The sequence below is a fragment of the Chroicocephalus ridibundus genome, chromosome 3 (genome assembly GCF_963924245.1).
Source record: "Chroicocephalus ridibundus chromosome 3, bChrRid1.1, whole genome shotgun sequence".
Classification (NCBI taxonomy): Eukaryota; Metazoa; Chordata; class Aves; order Charadriiformes; family Laridae; genus Chroicocephalus; species Chroicocephalus ridibundus.
The window spans coordinates 14,965,026-14,991,925 of record NC_086286.1 but is presented as its reverse complement, the minus strand read 5'-3'; the positions used below and the strand labels follow the sequence as shown (position 1 = coordinate 14,991,925).

General features: G+C 41.8%; 1 protein-coding gene across 3 annotated transcripts in view; it reads right to left on the bottom strand.

The window, feature by feature from the left end:
- FSHR (follicle stimulating hormone receptor) overlaps positions 1 to 26,900 on the bottom strand; it is an 88,105-nt gene that overhangs the window by 47,742 nt on the left and 13,463 nt on the right. For all 3 annotated transcript variants that reach the window (XR_010070173.1, XR_010070172.1, XM_063328097.1), the window contains exon 2: positions 10,375 to 10,446. Coding sequence is in view for 1 of the 3 variants with exons in the window: in XM_063328097.1 (XP_063184167.1) it covers positions 10,375 to 10,446 (72 nt within the window). In the remaining 2 variants the exon portion in view is untranslated. The remainder of the gene's footprint in view (positions 1 to 10,374; positions 10,447 to 26,900) is intronic.

Here is a 26,900-nt window from a genome sequence, read left to right as displayed (position 1 = left end):
CACAGCACGAAGGCAACATGGAGAGACTATTCCACGAGTTTGTGTTTAACAGCTCGTTATTTGTGAGGTGCATTTCTCCTCCTCAGAAGGAAGCACCCTATGAGATGGACAAAACAAATTCTCCATATGGATGAGCTATTCCATAATTGTTACAGAAACATTCTCTTTAACGTCCTCCTTCAGCAATTGCCATCAGCAGCTCTCAGGGACGAGGTTCTGAACCAGGAAAGCCACCAGCCTCTCCCTGTTCCCAGTCCCTAAATCCTCTGCTGACTGCATTGGAAAATGCACACACACCAACAGTTTTTCAGCATTCTTCATTTCTCTCACAATCATCTGTAATTTCCATCTGCGGTGTTGGCTCCCCAAGCACTCAAAATATTTTATGGCTCAGTATCTGTCTTCTGTTCTAAATCCTAGCAATTTAAATCTTTCCCAGACTACTCTATGTGTATATATACACATACACATGCATGCAAGGATATATATACATATCTATTCTACCATGCAGTATGGAGTTTACTCACAAAAGGTACACCATTCTTACTTATTTTTAAAGCATCTGGAACTCTTCATCAAACACATGTTCCTGCCTGAGAAATCAAACCAAATATTCACAGTATTTTGTGAGCAAATTGTTCTTGGCTTGGTCACAAAACAAACAACGGACACAAAGAATCTCTGGTTTTACACCTGGGATGAATAGGGGCCAGCAGTGTCTTTGATAGAAAAAATCAAAATGCAGCTCACTAATAATGATAAAATGCTCAGCTGCCTCTCCACTGAGCAAAGCAGCCATCAAACTAATGATTAAATCCACATCAATCATTTGGCATAATAGAAATAAAGGCCACGCAGTATAATGTTGTCAGAGAATCAACAGCTCCCGCTTAGAAAATAAATGTCTTGACTTCATCTCAACATTTGTTTTCCATAAACGCTGAGGTTTGTAGTAGCATTTGTATAGTAACGGGAAACAATCTTTCATTGCAACATGCCAATTCCACTAACATTATTTCTAAAACAAACAGAAAAGCTAGATAAAATTAATATGAGAAGGTGTTTCTGGAATCCTCCCGAAATTGAATTACCACTTCCAATCTGGTGCCAGCCTTCCTCCTTCTAACAAACAATATTTAGTAGCAGCAACAATAAATATTGAAGAAAATCCTATTTAGAGCAAATCGGGCACGATTTCGAGTAGGTCTCGCCTTTTGCACTCAGCTCACTGGCATGGTTAGGATACGTACACAAGTTTAATGGAAAAAAATCCTACAAGAACTTGTTTTTATAGGATTTTTGTAGGGGGGGGGCTGCGGGGCAGATACGACATCACCTGAAGTCCCACAGACTCCCAGCCCCTTGTCTGTCAGGCGGAGGAGGTGGAGGTCCTACCTTTTTGAGCTGAACAACCAAGCAAGGTGCAACCGCTGAAATTCTGAATACACGTGTTTCCTGTCAGAATTGCTTTGTTATTCAATTTCACACAAGAATGCAGATTATTTTTTTTTTTTTTGTGGTAGAAAGAAGCTCTTTTATAATAATCCTCTTACAACTCTTTAAAAAAAATATTTGTTGACTTTAATGCTTCTTACATGTATTAATTTTGATTTAACCTTGTGTTTACAATTCTCTTCTTTTTCAGGTCAATACCTTTTACTCTGAATTCTTTCCAGAAATTTCAGAGTTAATATGCAATTAATGCACAAAATACAATTGGTATTATTTTTTACAAATGATTTAGGGATATTAGAACTGAATCTACTTATTTTAACAAGAAAAAGGGAATTATTTACATCAGAGCAATATTCTGAAAGATCACATGACAAGACCCATCTTTTGCCCTGTAGGAGCTATGAATTACATTTGAAAATACAAAATGTAATTAGAACCAGCAATTCTGAGTTCACATTTCATTTTCTGATATACATAAGTAAGTTTAATAAATGTATTGCTCAGCCAGCATAAGAATTATTTTATGTTTCTTAGCAAATATGTAATGTTATGTTTACAAAGCCACTTAGAAGGTCACTGATTCTACTCTGAAAGTACAAGAATCTCACAATAAACCACAACTTGAAACTTCCTTTACTTCAAATCAGAGTGAAGCTCTTGGAAGGAAGAGATGGAACCTGAAGGTGTGACACTTTTGGGGGAAAAATTTTCGACCATACCAGCAACCATCTTACATTTTACAACACCAGTTCTGGCCCCTCTTGAAACAAAAAATCCACCCAAAAGCCCCTGAGATGAATCTCAGAAAGCTGGCCAGTAAGTGAACATATCAGCCTCTTCAGTATGCATAAAGCATATCCCACAGGACAAGAGAAGAAAGATTATCGTATTAATTCTGCACCACAGGATGACTGTCAATTCTGAGGCTCCTTGCTACGTTTATCAGTTGCAATAATCATCTTCATGGCTCTGATGCAAGGACCTAGAGTGAGGCTGCCTTCCAAAACTGAATGATTCAGAGAAAGCAAATATCTCCACCCGAACAACCACAGCATGCCAAACCTGAAGTCCATCCAGCCCAGTGTCTTGCTCTAGCGGTGGTAAGGGAAGCCCAGAAAACAGTGCAAGAGCAGGGCAAGCCTCTTGAGAAAGTTCCTCTGAATACTCAATCAACTTTTTGGGGCGTAATTTGCAGCTCAAGTCTTTGTGTTTGGTATCTAAGGAGGTGAGATACATTTTCTCCCCCAAATTTTACCAGAGACTCTTTGTATCAGCAAAGTCCCAAAGCAGAGTTGCCCAGCTGGACCATGCATTGTGTGAAGAAGTACAGCCTTCAGGGGTTTTTTTTTGATTTCTCACTGGTTTTATTTGAAATCCTGTCCTCCAATTATAGTATGAGAAAGGGCAGGAATAATCATTCCTGTCCCCCTTCCCCATACTAAACCTGCCGTACAGACCACTCCAATATCCCCCGTCAAAGGTCTTACTTCCAGACGGAGTAGTTTTGTCCTGTTCCATTACTCCTCAGGTGAAAAGCATCCATGAATGTCTCCATCTCACTGAGTATTTCCCGGTTTGTTCCCTATCCTTTTCTTAATAATTCCTAACATCTCCGTTTGGAGCCTTTTTTTGACCAGGGGGCTGAGACCTTCTTTTTAGAAATGTTCATTTGACCCTCAAATCTCATTTTGAATGAACGCGGCTTATTTGCAGCCCGCATTTGGATACGCAAAAGAGCGACCCTCATTTAGCCTGCAGTTAATTTTATCTGATTTGGTTGTGTAGAGGAAGGCAGGAGAACATTGGATCAAAGTTTCCTCCTAAAGAAGAGTGGGAACTCACACAAACATTTGCCCACGTTTCATCTTTTATGAATTCAGGTAATCTGAACAGTATGTCACTGGGGAGAAGCATTAAAGTATTTGGCATACGTTCAGGCAAGCGGATTTCCCTTTTTTTTGCTTTACCTGTCTATGTGTCTAGACAGCTGTAAAGCAGGGACCAGAAATTATGTCCAAGACGATTCTTCCATTAAATGCTTCAGACTCTAATGCTGCCTTCATATCAATACAGTTAACAAATAAAGATTCTGCTAACATTTCATTACCACAAAACTCATTCTTGCTCAACAAAAGGAAGTTAATGACAAAATGCATCTTCTTTTTTCTTCTTCTAAATATATTTTATCAAAGAAAGCAAGCAACAAGATACCAAACCACACAGAAAGAATTATGGAATACTTCCTTTTTTGTACTCTAACATGTTTCAATTAAAATATGCAAATATTAGCATGATTTTCTGGGACTTTTTAAAGAGGAGAGTTAGAAAATATTGATATGGACACTATAAACTGATTTCCTAGCTTCTTCTAAGGGTTTTTACTTTATTTGTGATTTTGTTCCGCCCAAGCATTAGCAAAAGATTGAGATCAGGTTATGCATTTACTGAAATATCACAAAGCTGTAATTAAAATCTCTGCTCTTCGGCATCAGCAGTGAGCTGCTGACATGGATAATAAATGTCTACTTCACATTTTTGTAATTGTGCAAGGGATGACAACCGTAACTGCAAGTGTAAGATCTCTTCCACAGACAAGCTTTGGCAGGGAAAAGCAGAATGCCAGGTGATGATGCAGCAAAACATTTATAGGTTATAATAAAACTACCCGCGTCTTCTTTCGTTACTTGTTATGTTTAGAACACAAGGCGTAGCTTCTGCTTTCAGGAAATGAACTGAATTAAGAACACACCAGGCTTCCTACGTATTCATACCAAACACTTAAGTTTGCTACCCAAGGAACGGTATTTGCAAAGGCTGCAGAAGGGTCATCTGAAGTAATTGCTCTCCTTCGAGAGGAAAATGTACCCAAGCTGCTCATGGCCGCACTGAGAGACAGTGGCACCAGGCGCAGCTTTGCCCGGCTCATCCACCACCAGGACCTCTGGGAGAAGGTGGCATAGCTGTTCGCCTTTCAAATCCCATTTGTAGGAACCCGTTTCAAAGGGCAGAGTGTAGCAATGGGCAAATGAAGACTGACACCCTGGACGCTGTTGGGCCGGGGAAGGCGTTCAGCGCGTACAGCAGAGGATAAGCTTTCTTACATGATTTTGCTGCTGATCCGGAGGCCTGAAGTGCAAGCAACCCCTCCAGTACAGAAAAGAGCCAGTTCAAAACCACTGATCACCATCAGACGCGGACAATCAGCTGGGATGGGGGCATCTGGGACCTGCGAGTCCACCTGCAGGAACCAGGAAGCCTCCTGTGATTGCCCACTGCCCAACCACCAGCCTGCGGTGGCTGGGCAGCCTTCAGCGCCTGCTGACTCGCGCAGGATTAGACCAGGCAGGCAGAGAGGAAAGACCCGTCCGTATCACAACAGTGGCCCCATCAAAACATTTATTCTTTGGGATGTCAGCCTGAACTTTGAATTTCTTTGCTTATGCTGGTTACTCGCCTTAATGTTTTTGAACTGTAGGCCTCTGTTCCCTGAGAGAAAATATATATTTAGACTAATTTAAATGCATTAAGTAGCATACTTATTTTCATGCCCTGCCCTTAAGATGCAGAATGTTACACATAACTTCCTATAATGTAAATTAGAATTTAATATCCATGGAGCTGCACCTTGAGAATATACCCTGGAGTATTTATTACCAAAGTGTGATTGCTACCTGATTCAGTACATATTTTGGTACACCTAATGCACCATGTCCCCCTTTCACCTTAGGGATGTAAATAAATATTTTTGTAAACAGGCGCTATTTAACTTATCTATCACAGCAGACCCTGCAAATCTATATTTTGCTTCTCGCAAAAAAAAAAATAAATAGCAGATTTATTCAAATGATGCAACAAAAGATAGAAAGGAACTCCTGCTTAGATTCAATTTCCAAACGTCTTGGCTACAACTGAATCCTAACCATTTTCTCAAAATAGCTTTAATGATCTTATTTAATCACAGCCTTTCGCATACCAAATGAGGCAGCACATGATACACTGTCCAAGAAAAACTGAAGAACCTGCAAAATACTGACCACCTTTCTTGGTAGCAGAAAGCACAGACTGCGCGTCCTTAGGTGATCGTGTGATTTCCGCCTCCCTCCCTCCCTTCCTTCCTATTTTTTTTGGCCTGTTACAGAATCTTTTGGCCTTTTTGACCAAGTGTTGTAGAATCACATGCCGGGGCTGAATTCTGATTTCAGAACCGATTTCGGGAGCACATGGGATGATGGACATCCCTTAGCCACTTGCTAGACCAGGCAGCTTTGACGGCTACTGCTGAAGAAGGTCTGGATGGTGAATCCACCACTTTACCAGGTTGTTAAAAGTTGCTAAATAAAGTGAAGACTTCCCACTATGGCAAGTTCTCCTGTTGAGACTTTTACAGTCAAGCCAAGAACTTTGCCCCTTGTCCACTCACAGGAAGAGAGATATGCCTTGATTCAGCAATGTACTTTAGACGTGCCTCAAAATACTCTATTGAGTGGTCTCCACTGTCCTCAAGCACTTCACCTCAGTTTAGATAAAACATAAAAGGTAACTCAGGCTGATTAATTAAGTCAAAGGGAAGTGTGACTGCCTTCTAGCCTACAGGGGCAAACAGGCGAGATTGCAGCATCATACATCAGGTTGGCTGTTGTATATGAAATGAGCTGGCGCTCATGTATCTAGGTCACAGGCCAGCAGTATTTGTTCTTATGAACCATCACTGGATCAACAGTCCCAGCAAAAAGAAACATAAAAGCTTGAATGCACTGAGTGATTAAATAAATACATGATTCAGAGCTATTTTCTCTACAAATCCATGAGGAAGATGTAGGTAGCTGGTGCCTATATTCCTGCTGTCTTCCATAGACAGAAGACATCAGTTTCCAGGAGCATCAACTCTGGTAGATTCCATCAGCTCTAAAAGTTTTAACACTTTGCAGGGTTTTCAGAGCTCATCGAGGACTTAGCTGTCCAAACGCTGTTAACCGTAGCACAGTTCATGTTCTTAAAATGTCCCTTTGCCAAAATCTGCTAAGGAAATCCCCTTGTCCCCTTACTCCAAACTACAAAGCAGGGCCAATAAAGAAGTTTTTTCTCTGTGACATCTTCTAGTTCAAGAAGTACTTTATCCACACAGCTGAATGTCATTGGAGCACACACAGGATAGATTTGAGAGTGAATGATGAAACAAAGCATTATTTTTTAGCCTAAACCCTTCAAAAGAATAAATAACTGTTGATTAATTTTCAAGGGGATTGTACCTCAGGATACAAATGTGAAACCTCTTTGGCTTGCATAGGGTAAGGCAATCAGAGCAAACTTCCTATAAATACGATGCCGGAAGCAGTCCCTGTTAGACCAACTTTCACAAGTCTACTTTGCTACGTTGTCGTAACAGGAGGAAACTCAACAAGAGAAAAAGGGAGAGTTAATATTGCTTCAGACTGTCTCTCCGCCAAATTAAGCACTTTCAGTGCAGGCTGAAGATGACGTAGCAGCTGCAGAGCATGTTGAATTGATTTTGCCAGGCATGTGCCTGCATGGTGCTGATTTTTAATTTAGTAACTGGAGGGTTAATTAGTTCTGGGAGTGTAAACAGGTTGGTTAAGCAGGAGTCCAGACGAGCTGCCACGTTCCAGTTGGCTAAGACTTAGGAGTAGGCTAAACATGTAGTGAGAGTAACTGATCTGCTTCCCTGAACACCTATTTGCTAAATTAACACAAAGCCAGAGCTGTGCGGAAGTTGGAGAGCTGATAGCAACAAGCTGGTGAAGCTGTTCCTCAGATCTCTGGGTTTCTGAAGTAGTTTTCTATAAGAAAATTCAAGTTGCACCTAAGATAATTAGAGCCTGTCAGTTTATTTCATAACCTCAAACATTTTATCCAAGAAGAAAAGAAGATCTTTCTCCTAGAACATTCTTGTGGAATTTGTTTCTCTATATGACAATCTACAGAATGGACATTTCATGGTTTTTCAGTAACTGAAGGAATTTAGAAGGGTGCAAAGAAAATGGCAAGCTAGAGGTGGTTCAAATGGGCTCTCATTCTTTCAAAGAACTTCAAAACGGCTAAAGTCTTCCACTGACAATTTTGCCAAATAAAGCTCCAGTCTGTATTTTGCCAAATAAAAACAAATAACAATAAAAAAAATCAGATAAAAACCAAAAGATTTTGTCTTTTGGACTGGAGCTTCACAAAGGACGATGGATCAGATGCTCCATGCCAATGTTTCCAAATCATTCTACTTTTTTCCATTATGAGTCACGGTCGCTAGTGTCCATTCTGCAGAGTCCTTGGACACTCCAAATGGAAAACAAACAAGACCTTTCCTGGCTACTATGACTGGAGCCTGACTGGAGGTATCTGGAAGTATTTGACATTTTGTGGCAAAATACATGTGTTCAATCAAAGCTCTAAGCTGTTCAGGAGGTTAGGAAGATACTAAACTGCATAGAGAAAGCAGGAACACTGAAAAATGTTACTGAATGATTATTTTTTTTTTGAAAACCAGAAATTTTTGATCACTGCATTTGAAAGCCTTCATTCACTTTGACCATAAATACAACAGAGTTAAGCTTCTCATGGAGGACTCATCTCTGATTTAACTTGTACTCAATCAGCTCATCCCCAATGGATGATTCCAAAGCCCACCACCTGCCTGCAACTTCTGGGCTTTAAAACCTACCCTGTTCTCAGAAATACATTTGGAAATGATCTAGCAAAGAGAAAAATCATGTGTATGGATATGCTGGACTGTATAAGATACTGTTTTGCTTCAGCAACACGCTCAAGAAATTTTGTCACTCAGTTTTTAGTCTACTTACTTCTAGGTGAGCACATACATATACTGCATTGAAGTATCTCATTTGTATACATCAGGCTATCCATATTTTACCATATGGAGGCATCACATTATTAATAGCTGTTTTCCTTAAATAGACTACAGTTTGCTTTAATCTTGCTTTCTGTGCATGAACTTGCAAGAGTAAAAAGGCTTTCGTACAAAGGCTGTGTTTTTATATGCAAATCTATCATTTGATTACACACTTTCCTGTCCCTACATTATCATGAATATTTCTGATGAATGCTTTATGGGTTAGGTTTAGGATTTGTGGGCTATTTCAAATTTTGTCTGTTTGCCATATCATCTGCAAATACCATATCTTTGTTGATGTTGATTGGTCTCATTTACATATTTATCAGACTTTTATTTTCAAGGATGTTTTGCTATAAACTGTCTGTCCCCATTTCTCCTCCATGTACTAACAGTACATGGATATATTTTCAAATTGAGCTCATTTCCATATATAATTTTTTTGGCTAACAATAAATCACCACTTAGAGACATCCTATTCAATGCAATCGCTACCTTCATACATATCTGACATATGGTTGCTGAGTAATTAAAGATAACGGGAGCAGTTTACAATACGCTTTGCAACCCACTTGATAGTCCAGAGAGCCCAATGATTTTCCACAAGGACTAGGCTAAAAGGAACCCTGCAGGACCAGGGAGAAGCACGTGCCAACAAAACTAGTGACGCAGAGCTGATCTTATTCCTAACTGGTATCTCTTGGCCACAAAAACCAAGACTTTCTTTTTCTTTTCTCAAGAAAATACTCTTAACATCAGCGCTTGATGGGGTTATGAGGGTCCGAATCCACGTGTGGGCTCCAGGAGATGGAGGCTTTTTAGTGTGTACCATGTGCCACTAGAAGACTCCTGTACCTACAGTGGTGCCCTGAAATGGATCTCATGGTTCAGAAAAGGACAGGTGCCGCGTGAGCTTTACCGCTGCCTGCTGACCAGCAGCTCTTCAATCCTTCTTGCATGTTCCCTGCTTGTTCTCCATCCATCCGTCCGTCTGTCTGACCGTCCATCCATCCATCTCTAAGTTCAAAATCCTTTCCCCTTCCTTGCCATACCTTCTGGTGTGTTCACCTTCTTGCTAAATCCCTTACTTATGGAAGAATACAATGGAAAAAGGGTAGAAATGATGCAGAGAAATTATGGTAGTCATTTCCTTTTTGGTTTTGCCGTTAAACACACAGTACTGAAAATGGCAATGCCTTTAAGTGCATTTCCCCACTCAGACTCCTCTTGGCTAAACAGCCTGTTTGTGACCCTCTCCTGCCAGGGTGCAAGCATTGGATGTGTTTCTGAACAAACTGCTGTGATTTGCCCACTTGTGAAATAATTCAGAAAAATCACACATGGCCCATAATAGCTCAGGTTGGACAGTGACGGCACCAGTTAACCCACGGATTTTCTGCTGCTAAAGAATAGTCGGAAGCACATTACTAACTTCTAGCGGTGGAGGGCTGCAATACATCCACAGTAGTGTACTAACGAATGCATGATACATCTGCTCATCAAAGGTGCTCATAATTGTACTTCCAGGCTTATCACTAAAATTCACAGAAATTAGGTGCTTACACCCTTAATGTGCTAAGATTTTCAGATCTATCACTTATAAGGAACTTCTCTCACCCATCCTGCCAGCTGACTCTGAACATGCACAAACCAATCCTAGTTATTCATCAGCGAAAAAACAACTGGCTGTCCTGTTATGAACAGGAGCGCTTTCCTCCCTAATCTTTCCGCTATTTCACTCCAAAATTCTCAAAATAACCAGTTTCCTATGATCTTCTGCTATGGCACTGTATTTATTATTTGCAATGATGCTCCATGCTGAACCAATCCTTTGACCAAGGACTGCCTGCTTGCTGACATAAAAATGTATTTATGACAACAATGTTTTGGAACATGGTGTTAAAAAAAAGTTTCTTTTTTTTTCTTAAACAGAAAGATGAAACTAGATGAAGCTCAGAGAAACGGATTTGCTCTCAGGACATAAAAGAAATAGCAATCAGAAGCCGCTGTTTGGAGTAAAATAGTTGTTTCCCAGTAAATATTGACATAATACCTACATTTTCTCTAGGTCACCCAGTCCTGCGAAAGCTCCTTTTGGAACGACTCTCATCTTGGTGAGGACAAATCTCCTGCAAATAGAGAAAATGGGGTGATTATTCACTATTCACAACACAGGACTGCGTGGTAGCCTTGTCAGCACAGGAGAGTCCTTTATCACAGGTATCAAGGACAGTCTCCAGGCTGAAGGCTTCGGCTAAACGCAGCTGTAATGTTCAAAGGCTTCGTGGGACTCCAACTGCCTGCCCAGACCAAAATTACAGCGTTGGGCTACCTCTGGAGCTCCTCGGGGAAAAAAGCATCAGTATGTGCCATTCCCCTGTTTGCTTCAGTAAGAAATCCAGACCCAGTCACGGCAGCTTTGCTGCGCGCTGGGAGGGGACAGTGTCTTTCTCATCCCGACCTCTCTTCTGAGAGATGCTCAAGCACAGGGTGAAGCAGCCCTGCGGAGCCAGGCTGCGGTGAGTTGCTTACGCAAGGTTGTAAGGTGGCACATTCACGCTCACGCAAGACAAGCCTTAACCGGCCGCACAGATAATTTAAGGAGTCAGCTACTATCTCCCACCAGTGCAGCTTTAATACCCTTTGTGGCTTCTCACAGTCTCTCTTCTAATTAGTTCATAATGTGCCACAAAATTGGGACTTTGGAATACGCAACATGGTCACACATGCACCAAGACAACGCTTTAAAAATTTTTTAAAGGTTACAGAATATGCTTTAGGAAGACAAAAACCCATTTAAAATATCATATAAAGGATTTTCTTAACCTGGACTCATCTCCTTTTATCACAACAAAGAGGACTACACAACTTGTGATGGCACTCAGCAAATGAAAGGTAGGGTTTCTATTACTCCTCGGAGAAATTAGATGTTATCTGGGTAATTGTTTTCTTTCACGCATTTAATCATTCATAGGTAGTGAGCACAAACAATTGCATATATTAACACAACCTGCTCATCAAGGTACGTGCTTCCCATGGTACGCTGATGACTAGATGCCGGGTCAACAAAGCACCGCTGAGGTGTGATAAAGCCCACAGGGATTTTGTAGGGAGAAATATTGTATTTTTGTATTTTCTGTTGAGAATAAAAGTCATATTCAAACTCCCAGGTACTAAAAACCAAGCAGATAAATAAGCAGGACATCAGATAATATTGGTTGCATTGAGCAATCGTTGTTAGAAAATAGAATTTTCTTTTTAAAAAAAAACCAAAACATCAGCTGTGTTACATACATGAATATCACCCTGTGATTCGATTTCCTTGTCTCTTTTCCCAGGGAAATGGAAATGAATTGTTTTCTGAATCGCTATGGAAGGTTTTTTTTTGCAGTGAGCATGCCTGCCAGACCGTCCCTCATTTTTATCATCTCGGAACTGGTTTTGCATGGCTGCTTGGGATTGCCGTTCGGCTCCTGTCTGTGCTGCCTTATTGTATCGCCTGCAGGAGGGCAGAAATGGGAACTCAGCCTGCTATTACCTGCTGGGTAGTCCTGCAAGTTTTAACACAATACCTCAAAATTAGAGACTTACTTTCGTACCGTTCGCATAAAGTATTCATGCAATCCTCATCTATTTTTTATTTCAGCTGATTAGTTTAGAATTTTCATGGGAGATTATCATGTTTTAATCAAAGTCTTAGGAGGAAAAAAAGTATTATTCTGATAGAATACCACTGTGAAAGGTTCCTATTTTTTAATTGTAAGTCTTCAGCAGAATCTACCCCCTCATTTAACTTCCCAAATATGAGTTAATATTTACTTAAACGGGACAAAGTCAATGCACGCCTCACCTAGCTCTAGAGATGTCACTGTGATTACACCAGGAGTGAACTTGCCCCCCCACTTTTTTTTAAACATTTAAATTTATGGTGTTCTCAGTCCTGAAAGATGATGAAGTCAATTTGGTATTCCATTACTCTTGTACTATCATTAATGTAAGTCAGAAAGAGCTTCAACATGCTGTCACACAAGAATTACAGTACCGAGATCATTGTGCAAACGTTAGAAGGATTAAAGAGCTTCCAGAAAAGTGCTACCCTGGATTAGGCAATTTGTAAAGCCCCACTGAAAACACGGCCGGTGTAATGCATGCAAAGCTGCGGCTGTGCTTTCAGAGTGCAGATAGGGACAATGGATCCTTGCAGAACACCCAGCGGGCTTAGTGCTACAAAGCTGATCCGTCAGGAAACTCTTTAACTTTGATCTGCTTTGAAACCTCTCCTAAACTCTCCTTTGTAGAAACGCACGCCTAATTTTGGAGCCCTAGAAAGCGGGCTCTGTCTGAAAAGCCACCTACAGTTATTTTACGGCAATATTCTAAAATGAATCCTCTCTCTGCAGGAGCGGATCATCAGGAGGTTTGCCATTCTTTAATTAAACACTGGCCTAGGCCATGCTTCACCACAACAAGAATTTACATCCTGATCCTGAACCTAATTAAAAGAAGGGAACCTCATTCATAGAGGAGGTTTTCTACATGAGTAAAGCCACAAGCGCACACAAGTGAAAATCAAACCTCGTGTTTCTTTGTTGAATACCTTGCTGTCCTGCACAAATAAGGTGCCAGAATCCAGGAGCCACATGTCTAATGCTCCAGAGCAGTTAAGGCAGAATTGAAGTTTAATAGCTGAAGTCTCACATTCCACTTTAAAAAATTAAGGTTAATTGTTTTTAAACATCCCTGAGTAGGCTAATAAAGTCAGCTTTAATGGTATTACGAACACTGAAAATTAGAATCTGTTACTTGTTGAATTATCAACTGTATAACAAATAGGAGTCTATTATAACTAGCCAAATGCTGTATTGTCAATAAATCTCACCAATTAGGCTCCAAGAATCAATCCTTACTTAACTTGAGATACTGGCTGTTCAGTACCAATTCTTTATGAGGTACGTGGAGAAAATAATTGAAAAGCATTTCCTTGGTTTTGTTGCTGGCATTGTTTTAAGGTCAAATAAATGAATATGGTTGACCTTTGTTCAAGCACGTTTCATGTCAAGACAAACAAGTAAACAAAAACATGTGCTTAAGAGACATATGCAGTATTTGGTCCTAAAAAATTATGTTAGCACTTAAGCACCATCAAGAAAAGCACTGAAAAGCCTAAACTCTAAGTGCACGGCACGGAATTGAAAACCCAGAGCCAGATGCCCAACTAGGGCAAAACTATCTCCTACTGATATATGTATTTCTACAGCGACATCTAAACCTGGTTATTTAAAACAGTGGGGTCTCAGTTAATATGAAGCCACTGACACAGGTGACTTACACCAGTTTATATCACCATGAAGAGCAAACAACCCAAATACATCTTTGTTTTTGTATGGCTGCGTCTAGTTTGAGAGAAACATCATACAGTCGACTTAATCTCAAAGCCTACATAGGACACGATGCAAACAACAGAAATTAGCAGCTACTGGTAAAACGTTCCTGAATAACCCTCTAACATTCCCAGTTATGAAGAGACTTGTGGAACTTTTCCTAAAATAGAGTCTTCTGCAGCTGACGTAGTTCAGACTGATAGAATATATAAGATACGAAGGGGAAAAAACAAACAAACAAAAAAAAACCTCCAGAAAAATTAATATTCTTCCATCCAGCCCCACACGAATCCAGTGACAGAGATCAGTCTGACCTCATCATGAAGGGATGGAGGACTGGATGTCATTATTCGAGTATCTGGTGCCAAAGGTATGGGCGATTAAAAAGACTGGGCGAATTACAAGATAAGAAAAGTGGATGCATATGGGTCATTTCTGCTAGACGTCTCTAAAAATAAGGGCATAAGAGACATGTGAAGTGTGCACATTAAGCAAATCAATGTAAATACGCTGTGTTTGTGAGGTTAGCCGTTTATGTGCAAAATGATGTATTTTGCATATTCATCAAATGAGTTCTCAGACCCTGGTCCCACAGATTTTTTCTTGAACAATTATGAAGATGGTCTTTTGCGTAAATTCTCCACCAGAACTTACTCCCGCACTGCGCTGGTGCCCTCTCCTCCCAGCCCCCTTCCTTGGCAAACGCCCACCACCACCGGCAATAACCTTGCACAACAAAGGACTGCACTGATTATCAGAAATTAGACTAGTTAAAAAAAAAAATTAATTTCTGCTTCATAAAGCATGGCTGTATTTAGGTCTTTCAAAACACTCTTTAAAACTCATTTCTCAGATCTACTTAAGTCACACACAGTTAATCAGAAAGTGCGTGCATTGTAGAATTATCTTCCCTGGCTCATGTAAATTGCAAATTCGTGATGTTAAAATGAACTGTATCAAGCAGATACTATAAACTTTATAACTTAAGGACCAAAGGAAAATAAAAAAAAAAGCCAAAAAGATTTGGTGACCATAATGCTAAATCACTAAATTCGGTTCCAAAGAAATAAATGTGATAGGATTTTGAAGAACATTTTACTTTTATCTCTGAGCTAATGTTATCACTAATGTTATCACCTTCTAATCCTCTGCAGCAACGTGTATTTTGTCAAACAAAGATTTACAGTGAAATCTAATTTACTCTCTGTACTTTTTTTTGGTTGTTTCTTTGGTTTTGTTTCTTGGTTTGGAGATGTGCTGGAGATTCCAGCTCAAGCAACAGATGAGTCTTTGCTTCATATCAGGAGAAAATAAAACGATGCCATGACCTATTTAGTGTAGTCTTGATTAAATACAAAACCCAACAAAATCCTGCCCCCTGTTTTTTTCTAGTGTTGCTTGATTAGCCAATGCAACAGTGAAGGACTATTTTGCTTTTCATGCCGTAACAGGAGACAAATAGATACTGAAGACTGTGTCCCAGCTGGTGTAAATCAATCCAGCTGTGTCATTTTGGCCCTAAACTTTTGTCCTAATTCTCACTGGAATGCATCATGAGATTCCTTTGAGCTAAATGCGATTTAACTTAAATTTATGAAGAACATTTGTAAGCCCCTAGCCCATTGAAATGCGTTCACATTGCCATACGACTTGACTATGACTAGGGTCTGGCTCGAGTAAACGCCTCACTAGGAAGGGGCATATGCAGATATACATGAACACGGAAGTATTTTTCCTAGTCGGCTGTCTAGGTGGAAGATCTCTGTAATCTATTAAGCAGTTTGTTGCTGCTTTCAGACACAGCTATGGTTTGCCCTTCCTGTCAGCAGGCGGAGAGGAGTCCAAAACTCACAAATCAGATGCTAAAACATCAGACTTCAAAAACCATCAAGCTAAACGCAAAAAGATTGGTTTTATTTGCTTTCTGGTTTTAAAGCCTTTAAAGTGCATTCATATCACGCTGGAAAGCTGTTTTCAACACTCATGAGGCTTTAATTTAAAAACAGAGGAAGATTTATATTAGTTGCCTCAATTCCAGGAGGTGCAGAGGTTGGGACTTCATAAGGCTGACAGGATCACACCCACCATCCTACTGGCTTGTCTTTTCAGAAAGCTACTTCATCATCTTAAGGGAAAACCAAAGCCAAGCAGAATATTTTTCCAATAATGACTATTCATGTAACTACAGATTCATTTCAAAAAGGGGACCCTGACGGCACAGGCATGCTTGAATAATGGAGGAAGAGCTTTGCAATTCGTTTTTTCAACCGAGACAATGATCCACGCATTTGAGAGTCTGAGAGCCCCTACTTTACACACCTGTAAATGGATTTACAAGAGAGAGATGGTAATCCCGCGCCAATATGCACAGTCTGGTTTGAAGCATCTAATCACTGCATCCACCTAATGTGCTTAAATCGGCTGCTCATCTCCTTCGAATGCTTGTGAAAGGCCAAGTTATCTTGACTGTACAGCTGGTTTATTCCTTTTGAGGGATAGTAAAAGCAGGTAAAGGTGAGTATTCCAAGGAAAAATGAGGCAATATACGTTTTATGGAGAAGAGAGAAACCAAAGATCCCCTCCTGAGTTTCAGGCTGTACAGGGCCTGGCCAGGAGAGAGTTAATTTTCTTCATGGCAGCTCATACGGTGCTGTGGTTTAGAACTTTGACCAAAACCGTACTGATAACGCACTAATCTTCCAGCTTTTGCTGACCAGCACTTGCACAGCATCAAGGCTGCCTCTGTTTCTCTCTTTGCCCCCGCAGTGAATAGACTGGGGGGTGGGCAGTAGGCTTGTGGCGGGGGGGGGCCGACACACAACCGGGCAGGTGACCTCAACTAACCAGGGAGATATTCCATACCGTATAACATCATGCTCAGGGAAAACCATTCTTTTACCCGACTGAAAAAATGCAGGATAGCCCTGTGAGGGCACACGTCCTCCTTTCAGGTATGCCACTCGGGAATCTCTTCAGGTCAGGGAGCGATGTAAGGGGCATCTCTGAGAAAGAAACTACTGTGGTTTGTGTGCTGTTAAACAAAGAAATGTACAGCCAAAGTAAACACAATTAGAACTGAAATGATAAAGTTATTAGCCATGCCTGTCTGCTTTGCAGGTCTGAATCTAAAAGGCAGTATGTGCAGCAGCTTGTGAAAAATGACTCCCTAATCTTTACCAGTGGCCTCCCTTAAAAATCAATTTCCTTTTCTTTTTTGAATTAGATTAAAAGGATAATGAATAGTACTGATGGCATTCCTGTTCTAAATTTAGTGAGGACTTGCTCGGCGTAGTAATGCCAGCCAGCCACAAAAAAGCTGAAGGGAAGCATTTTAAGTTGCCACAGCTGATGTCCTGTTGGCATCTCACTTGCAGAGTGCCCACGATACCGTAACAGGGATAAGAGAATGCCGGTTTCCCCAGGAGAGCAGCGATGCTGCTCACACAGGCACACAGCAAAGTTGCTGTGGGATTTGTTTTTTCCCCCAAGACCTTGCTTAGGTCAGCTAATAAGTTGCACAGAGTGGCCCCTCAGCAGCTAACAGCTGATAAGGAGAGATAAGGAAGGACAGAAAATTGTTGTGAGAAAAAAAAACCACCAACATCTAAAAGACTGCAAAAGTGGTTAAGCAACATACTTGTAAAGCTTACTGCCCCCTACCCAAGCCACCCCCCCTCCGCCCCCCCGTCTTAGTTTTCCAAAACCACGGAATGTTTAGTCTTAGCACTGATACCCTTTTCATTTCTGGACAAAGACTACACTGTCCTCAGTAACGCTGTACATCCCCCCACGACGCTGCAGATAGCTTCTTTCCGAGGTCACACATGCAGGCAGTTAAAAATAAAGCTCCACGATGCTTTTAAATACCTCTGCTTGAATAGGGTGGGATGAAGCTGGAGACGGGGGGTTAAAAAAACACCCAGAAGGTGGAGGGAAAAAAAGAAAAAAGGTAAGACTGCAAAATTCACAATCAGAAAAACAGATGCTACATCAGGACTTTTACTTGATCTGAGATGTTTAATGGTCTACACTTAATGCAATTACTTCACTGCACTTAGGCTGGGTTGCTTTACGCCGTGGAACAGAGCTGTGACTATTCAAGACCTTACGTCAACTGATTTGGAAAAGTGTCAGTCCAACAATTTTGTTGAAGCTTTAGGCGCAAGTAGCAGTAACGCACAAGACAGGTAACAAACACAAGCGACACCTGCCTGGAGCAGACCCACAGCCGGGCACCCTCTGACACGGGGACGTTGGTCCCTTCAGTGGATCCGGGGGGCTGCAAGTCAAAGGGCAAAGTTTACGTCCTGCCCCCCAGCAGCAGATAAAGCAGACCGCAAAGCAATGCCGCCTCCGCAGGAAGGATCTCCTCCTTTCTTTAAGCTTGCCCAGAGCTCAAGCAAAGCAAAGCTGGAGCTCTGGACTCCTCTACAGGACGTACACATGGCAAAAAAAAAAAAAAAAAGGTTCGCCACTGAGCACAAATTGCAACAACAAACAGGTCCTCTTTAGGCCTACGAGCAGAATCACAGTTATCATGTTCGCATCCGGGAAGAGTTTAACTGCCTGGAATGAGTTACCCACAAAAAAGGCCAGCAGTAAGCTTGAAAGCCCAGTTGAAATTGCTTCTATTAATGTCAAAGGCATGCTGTGAAAAGTGTTTTGTGTAAGATAAATAACACGAGTGAATGAAGTTATCCCTTCCTGGTTACAGAGAGCCAGAAAATAGTGATTGCTTTATTTTTACAAATAGCTATACTTTATTAGTATCGATTATCCTGTAAGACACTACACTACTTCTAGAAGAGCACATCCTCGTTCTCCACAGCTTACTCACATGGGCCTTTGAGAAATGTACAGTCTGTGATAAACGTGCAACTTCCTTAAAATCTGACCTTGATGTCTGCAACCATCTTTATGGTGAGGAGCCATTAAAAATTTATTCACACTGAGCACACCCTCCGTGTTGCATCTATTTATATCAATATGTCTGCGTACTTTCCTAACAAAAGGAGTATTGTACAAGACCTGGGTATTTTGTTCTTGCACAGAGCGTTTTACTTTGTGTTCTTTCTTGTCTGTAACTTCTCAAGGCAAATAAGGTTATGGAAAGCGTCCACAGTCCAGCCGGATGGGGGGCTTTTTAGGTATTGTCCTCAAAACTTTCTTCCCCTCTTTTGATTCAGAGCAAGAATAGCCATCCTGCTCACACACAGCTGGCCACTTCAACTCTTTTCCTGTCCCAAGAACGTGTCAAAAAAGATCTTATTCCGCAGCAGGGAGAGAAGAGTGGTTTGTTCACCGGTTGAGGTCGCGGCAGAAAGGTGACATGCGTTCTTTGTGTGTAGTGTTTCTGCCTCTAAGACCTCAAGACTTTCTATGTTGGCAGGCCCTCCACACATGATGCTATTTTTATTGACTGTGACAAATTGTACAGAGACCGAATTCCTTAAGTTCTGGGTTGGATGCCTTAGTGAAGGTAAAAGAGAAAGAGAAAGCTTTTCTGCAAAATGTCTTGCTGAACCATCGTTGTTCAGCAAAACACCAAATAACTTACCTCTGTCACTGCATCTTTCTTGACAAATTCATAAGAAAGAGTTAGTGAGCTTTTTACCTCCTTTCTCATCCATACCCTCATAGGCACTATACCTACCTTGCTTAATGGGACACAGCTGAAATATCACAGAATATTAATAAAATGAAAAGAAAGACAGACACTCGCTGTTACATTCCCTAACTAGCAGACAAAGCCTAATAAGTAACAGGGTCCCCACCAAACATTTGGATTAATTTGGATGCATCCAAAGGCTTGTTTGAAGGATGTAATGAGATATCTGATACTCCTTGAAGACACAGCAGACAGAAACAATTTAAGGAATAGCAGCTGGAGACTTGATTGTACTCTTTTTTTTCCTCTGGATCTGAGTATGAGCTTTGTAAAAGTAAATACTGTCTCTGCTATCTAATACGTGCTGTATTTTCCAAAGAGCAGCGCGTGTGCCAAACACAGCTAACTCCACTGGCAGCCTTGGGAAAACAGCATCTCCCGAAGGAGGGGTCCTGGATGCGAACGGCACGTACTCCGCTGTTCTCAGGGCACCAGCTAGGCTTGTGCTGACATAACCATACTGAAACCCAGAAATATGCTGGGCCTATACCATATGCTCCCACTTCTCTCCCACTGTGGTGAGTGGAGCATTTCCTTCTTTTCACTCACTGAAGCATGCATTTACATTTCAGATAATTACGGTTTGAAATAAGACTAAAAGTGACAAAGGTGAAAAATCCCCGCCTTTTGCTACTCTAGCACCATGCAAAGAAGCAAAACCTCCTACTAATCCATCCCCTCTCATCGTACCTTCCTCTAGTCTGGATGTCTCAGCTGACTGCTGCCAGGGAGGCAGAAGGTGGCTCCTGGAAGTGCTGCTGCCTGTGCACGAGGATGAACCACCCAGCACACTGAGAAGGGGAGCACCCATGAGGTTAACACGAGCAACGGGCTCCGGCGAGCATTGGAGAGTCCTCGCACTGTAATGACAACTGCCAAGAGCAGGTTTATCCAGTACAACCTGCAACACTTTGCACTTTTTATTCAAGTCCTGCAAACGTTTCCGCTTACCGCCATTGCTCACCACGCATTCCCCATGTCACTGGTGCTGCTCCTAGCTGCGCGGTTTCCACGTCAAGAACTTTTCTCAGCTCATCTATTAGAGATGGCTGAGGGAAACATTCACAGGGATATGAATTGCAGCTGGATAGACTCTTTCAATTTCATCCTGCACTCTCCTGAGAGCATCTCTTCTCCCTCACAGTCTTTCTCGGTTATTGAGATCTCTTCCCCATAGACTTCACTGATTTGATATAAAGGGAATGACAAGGCCAGGAATCCTTATTACTTCTCCTTGTACTAAAAAAATCCCCACAAACATTACGTTTTCCATTATTTTAGCAAGGATTAGCTTGCCACTGCAAATGCTGATTTTTTCTATCTACCTTCCACTAGCCATAGATTTACTTTCAGATGTTACAATGATGATCCTGAATAAATACAGCATAGCAGCTAGTGTACCACTAGCCTTAAAAATACTAACTGAGCTATTTCCTTTAAGATTGACAGGTCTCTTCCCAGTAACACACAGTGCAAAGATTGCGCTGGTGTCAAGCATGGATCTTTAATGCATTTGAAAGTGAGTATTATTGTTTCAGAAAGATGCCAGCTTGACCACACTGGCAACTGAAAGACTGGCTTACAGTCAGAATAAAGACGTGCTTAGTGCTTTCACCTTCAGAGTGCTTCTCGAACGTGAACCCTCTACGGACCACTTAAAAATAATGAACATACATGGTCCTGCTGAAAAGGGTGAGAGAAAAGTGAAATAGAGACAGGAGAAACTTGACCTGCTTATGGCACAGCTGCAGATTATGAAAGACCTCTAAGAAAGAGCTTCCCTGGGAAAATATATTCCTTCCAACATCTATCCTCAGTGGATGAAACCTAGACTTTCTGCTCCCTTCGTACACATCCTTCCATTAGGCCTCTAAATGACTGTGATAGGCAACGTCTTGTGTAAAATTGGATAACACCTGACTGGAAGAAACAAGGATAGATATAACAGATGTACCTGAGTGAGGGAAGGTCATGAATGGCATCCCACGGAGAACCGCACGGGGCCTGCATACCATAGCCATAAGCGATCTGGAAGGGGAGTGAGGAGCAAGGTCCCAAACACGTATGATAACGAGGGTAGTAAAACAAGAGCTGGGTGAGAAGATCTACAAAGCAGGAGGTGCTCTGTCTTCACACAGCATGTAGTTAAGCTACACAACTCTTTGTTATGGGACATTGAGGATGGCAGACAATCAAGAAAAAAATTAATAAATACATGAAAGCAAGATATCACTCTACTCAAGATGTCCCTGAGCCAGGCAGAGCTGCAGAGACACACACCTCTCTGATGAGATATGCATCAGAGCAGCAAAGAACCTGAACTACAGCCAGCCTGGGACAGCTCTGCCAAAATGGGGATCGCCACTTGACATACCCAGTTCAGCACAAGCAAACATCACCTATCCCGGCACCCTCAGAAGCAGGCCACCTCTGTCTAGAGCGACGCATTGAAGTATTCTTCAATATTTACAGCCAATACAAGTTTTTGTACATCACAGAAGAAGGGGTTGCTCCTTAGGTTAAAACAATTAAAGGATTAGAGCCCTCCTTTTGCCAGAAGATCAAAGGGCAGAACTGAATCAGGTGTCATGTTTTCAGTGCTGCATTCAGACTCCTGTTTCATTGCACAGAATTGGCTCTACAAGACATTTCCAAAATAAATGCGACAAGAACACTATATCATTCTTTAATAATAAAAATTTTAAAAGAATGCTTCAGGTCTCCACAAATTCTTTTGCTAGGTCATTTTGATAATCTTTGTGAAAAAAGAGGAAATGCACCGCCACTGTGAAATCTCAAGTTTTGCCTTACTGTCCTCCCCCACTTTGGGAGGTGGGCTATATGCCAGACTCAGGCTCATAGTACTCAAAATGCTTAAGGGCTTTGTGTGACCTGTTAGCCGCACTCTTTTTCTAAAACCTTCCTCCCCCTTCTCTACAGTAAAAAAAACAGTGGTTCACTTAGCCTTTGAATAGAGGGTGCAGTTCTGATCCCTTTAATCTCAAAAAGAGTACGCTGGTGTTAGGAAAGGTAAAGAGAAGGGCAATAAGACTGATCAAAGACATGAACTGGCTTCCATAAGAGGAATAACCAATTTGTCTGGGACTTTCCAGCCTGGAAAGCTTAAAGGGATGCTAAAGGTCTACAAAATGTCTTGGAGAGGGTGGGCAAGGACTGATACTTTATCAGCTCTTCCATTAATAAAGCTCAGAGGTGAGGCCACAGGCAGCTAGAGTCAAAGCAAAAAAGAACACCTTGCTCTTCAGGCAGCGTACGCGGGCTGCCAGAACTCCTTCATGCAGCTTGCCTAGATGCAAGAAGCTGATGTGGGCTCATGGGTAGAACGTACAAATAATTTGAGAAGAGATAATTTAGGGTTACTAAGCAAACACCAAGAATTTCAGGAAATCCCCTGGGCTGGAATTACTTGGAGGCTAGTGGAGTATTGTAGTAATACATCTTAAACACTTGCCCTAGTCTTACTCTACCCTTGGCAGCTCTTCAGAATCCCTGTTGTACGCAGGATACTTGATCTGCTTTACCATAGCCATGGCTCATATTGCAGGGAGAGAGGAGGCAAAGGAGGGGCTCCCTTCCTACAGTGGAAAAAGTGATCGCTCATCTGCCTCTGCTGGGCTATCTATAGTCCTGCCCGGGGGACAGGGAGCAAGGCAGGGGAGCGTGGAAAGAGGATCTAGCATGCACTCGGTTGGTGCTGATGGGCCAAATTTGAGCTGCTGACCACTTGGCAGGAGATCCCTGCTGGGCTATAGAACATCTCTGTGAAGTGTTGGGGCAAGATTGCGTCATAAACAAGCAGAGAGGCTTCGCTTTCTCACCGTATCGGAACAGCTGGGGTTTTGCTTAAATGTTGGTTGCAGCGAGTATTCAATCAATACCCTACCTGTGGCTCTCAAGTCAAAAGAAAGGTATCTTCCCACAGCACTACATAAGGCATTTCTAACCTACAAAGAAATATTCAGCAATACTGACTCCATCTCTCTGTGTCCATATTGATTCTGAAGTACAGCGTAGCGTTTTTAAAAGCAGACGAAGGCTTCGGAGGCTATTACCCTATGCCTGTTTTCTTTATGACGATATCTAGGCTTATGTTTTGTCTGATTGATTCCAGCTGATAGTTATGACATATTGCGCAAGAAACCACAGGCTGTAGAGTGAGAGGATGACCAAGCGGGCCTCGGGACAAATTAGGAACAGACTGTGAGTGTTTTTACTGGGGAAGGAACATGGTACGGCAGCAAACACTGAGAGACGCAGCAGGCACAGCACGCGGTCCCTGCTCAAGCAGGACTCCTAGAGAGCTTTTAACCACCTGAAGAATTTGGAGGTTGAAGATTGAAACAATTGCGTTAAACCAAGCGAAAGAAGGTTTCAAAAACATCACGAGCAAAATGCACTGACAGTAAATAAATGCTACTAAATACTGATCCTTGGCCAGAGACTCAAATCCAGCTTGGTGCTAAAACGTGCCTAGCTGCTTAAGGCTTTATTTTTTATCTGTTTTTAATAGTAAGGGCTTTATTTGATTTCTCTAAGTCTGAATAAAGGTATTTATTTTTAGAGAACTATCCCCCAAGCTCTTTGACAAACCCGTGCTTCCCTGGAAGAAGCAGGGAAAGGATTTCCTCTGCTGGACCTTCATTCAGGAACATGGTAAGTCCCGTTAACTCCAATATGGCAAGACGACCGCATTTAAACAAGTGCACAGGTTTCTTTTCTAGCATAAAGGCAGAGCTTTGATTAAAGACAATAGAGAACAATACACAGCGGGCCACCATCCGAACAAAAACTGCCTGAATATGAGCCAGGTAAACTTTCCTGAGCTCACTTCATATATCAGAAAAAGGAATCTAGACCCCCCCTGCTGTAACTGGAGGTGTGAAATTAAATGTCTTTCTTCTCAGAGAGAAACAGAGGACAAAAAAATGAAACACCGAACAGAACTCTGCTTGAAAACAGAGGGAAAATAAATCAGCAATGAATGGATTAGCTTCAGATCAGACTGCCCAGAGCAGCCAGATCTGGAACAGCCGAGCACTCAGGGCTTGTGTTTTTTAAATTAGTTTTAATAAATAGAATCAATAGCTCAAATTATGAAGAAGGACAAAAGCACAGATCAAATCGATCAAGGCTGTACCTTATCGTTATAAGCCAAGGGGTGTCTTCTCTTGTCTAAACGAGATAAGGTGGCACAAGAATCCACTTGCAGCTTTTCAGTATCTCTCCCAGAACAGCTGTACGCGGAGTTGGATACCGAGCCTGAAAATGCTCCTGGTTATCCAAACATAAACACAACCTCCCTTTCTTTTTCCTTTCCCCAACAGGAAAAAAAAAATAAAATTAAGAAATAAATCAGGAAATGAATCCTTTGTCCTGAGGATAAATGCTTGAATTTACAGGGAGGATAGAACCAAATAGGCAAACAAGCACAAAGTATCCTTCATTATATATGAGATTCAATGCTCAGATGAAGAGATTCTTGTTCAAATCACTGGAAAAGTATCTCTCCAGAAATTAAGTTAGGAAAGGGTGTTGGAGAGCGTTCAGGAGTTCTCTTCCCCCCAGACAGTCAGCCAAGAATTATCCACTGGAGGGGAGTGAGGGGCACGTCATTAACTGCAATCGGGTTTTTTGGCAATGGGAGGGGGCATTTGCATGCAGGCACCCTGTTTTCCTCTTGGTGTTTGGTTGGTTGGTTTGTTTTGTTTTTCCCAGAGTGACTTTGCTCCTGGGAAGCTGCAGTGTCTCGCTCCAGGGCCAGGTCTGCTGACGCGGGGCCGGGTCACCAAGGAGCCAAGCAGCAGTGTGCCAGCAGCGTGGTTCCCCGCTCCGCATGGGGCCTCCTTCCCCAATAATGAAACCCAGGAAAAGCATATTGCGGCTCCAAACAGGTATTCAAGTCTCAGATGGACTCCAGGTCACCAGCCTGGGCCTGCACGTGCAGGGCTTCTACTGTTCATCACCAGGAGATCACCATGAGCTCCCCTTTCATCGCAGGGCTTTCATCCTCAACACTCTGAACATCAGCTCTGCAGCATGAGTACTGCACAGGAAAGTAAAGCACTTAAAAAAACCCTTCCCCCCCCAATATCACTTTCTTATTAAAATTTAGCCAAGTACAAACTACCAGCCCTGAATTTATTTTGTCATATACCATATAACTGAAGAGGTTTTTGGCGCACCACATGACACCCTAGAGGTGTGAGAACAATGCACGGTGCTGATAACCTCTGCTAACTCCCATTCATCCTCAGGTTGAAAAGCTGGCATCAGTTACGTGGGCTTTGTGCCCACATAGACCACGTAAGAGTCTTTTGCATTGTTGTGGTTGAATCATAGATAAACAGCAAAAGGGGAATAATAATCTTACAATAATAGAAGATATGACAGATGTACTACTGAAAGTCATTCACATGCCCCAGTGATGAGCATGGTTCAAAGCCTATCTGGAATAGCCTTCCATCTTGCTAATAAATATTCAGAGACTTTTTAATCTTCAAGGACATAATATCGAACATCTGACAGAAAATTCAGTGTAGATCCATAAGCGGCTTTTATTACGTTTCAACTGGAAGTAGATTTCGTTACGTTTTATAGCAAGCGGTGCCTTTGCCAGAACACGCAGACCTTTCTTGGCCAAAGTAGTCAGCAGTTAGCTGCGAGGCCGACAAAATAAACAAAATATCAATTATGATTCAAGTGTAGTGTAAGTTATTTTCTATTCAGTGAGGAAGAATTGATTTTCCCAGCAGTGTCACTTACACCGTAATGATTATTGCACATACGACAACTTAAGAAAATGATGGAAAAACAAATTAGATGGGCTGCAGATCATTGCCTTATCTTGACTGTTCACCTTGAGGACAGAGTTAGGGAAACGTAATATACAGTACCGGATGTCAGGGTGCTTGAAACCTCTCCTCTCCCTTCCACCTCCCTGATAGTGCATATTAAAATTTCAAAACAGAAATAAACATTTCCAGCAGGGATAAAGCATGAAGCAGCACATCTTGCCCGTCTTAAGGACGTTTGCTTAATTAAAAACAATGATAACTCGCTGTCACAGAAGATAATTAAGGGGGTGTAAATTGTATAAGAACTTGGCTTTGTCTAGTGCTCTCCTTTTATATACACAGCTATCCACGCGTCACGTGAGAAAAACGTCCACAGCTCCGCGGCTTTTGTTAGCTGACACTTCAGTACTGATGACCATGTGCTAAAGCGATGCAGTGAAAGACTGGGCCCAATATTATGGCACAATCTAATGGAAATCAACAGGAACTCTTCCACTGATATTTCATCACGTATTGGATGGACCTTTTATCGCATGCATAAGCCTGAAAAATGGGAACAGAGGTTAACCAATCAGCGACGTAATGATAATCTCTTTATGCGGAGATGGAATCGTCCCGATCAGAGTTTGTAACAAAAAAAATGAGTTGGCCTCACATTCTTCTCTGGCGACATCCACAATCAGCCAATGTACTGTACATTAAGTGCTGAACATCTTATC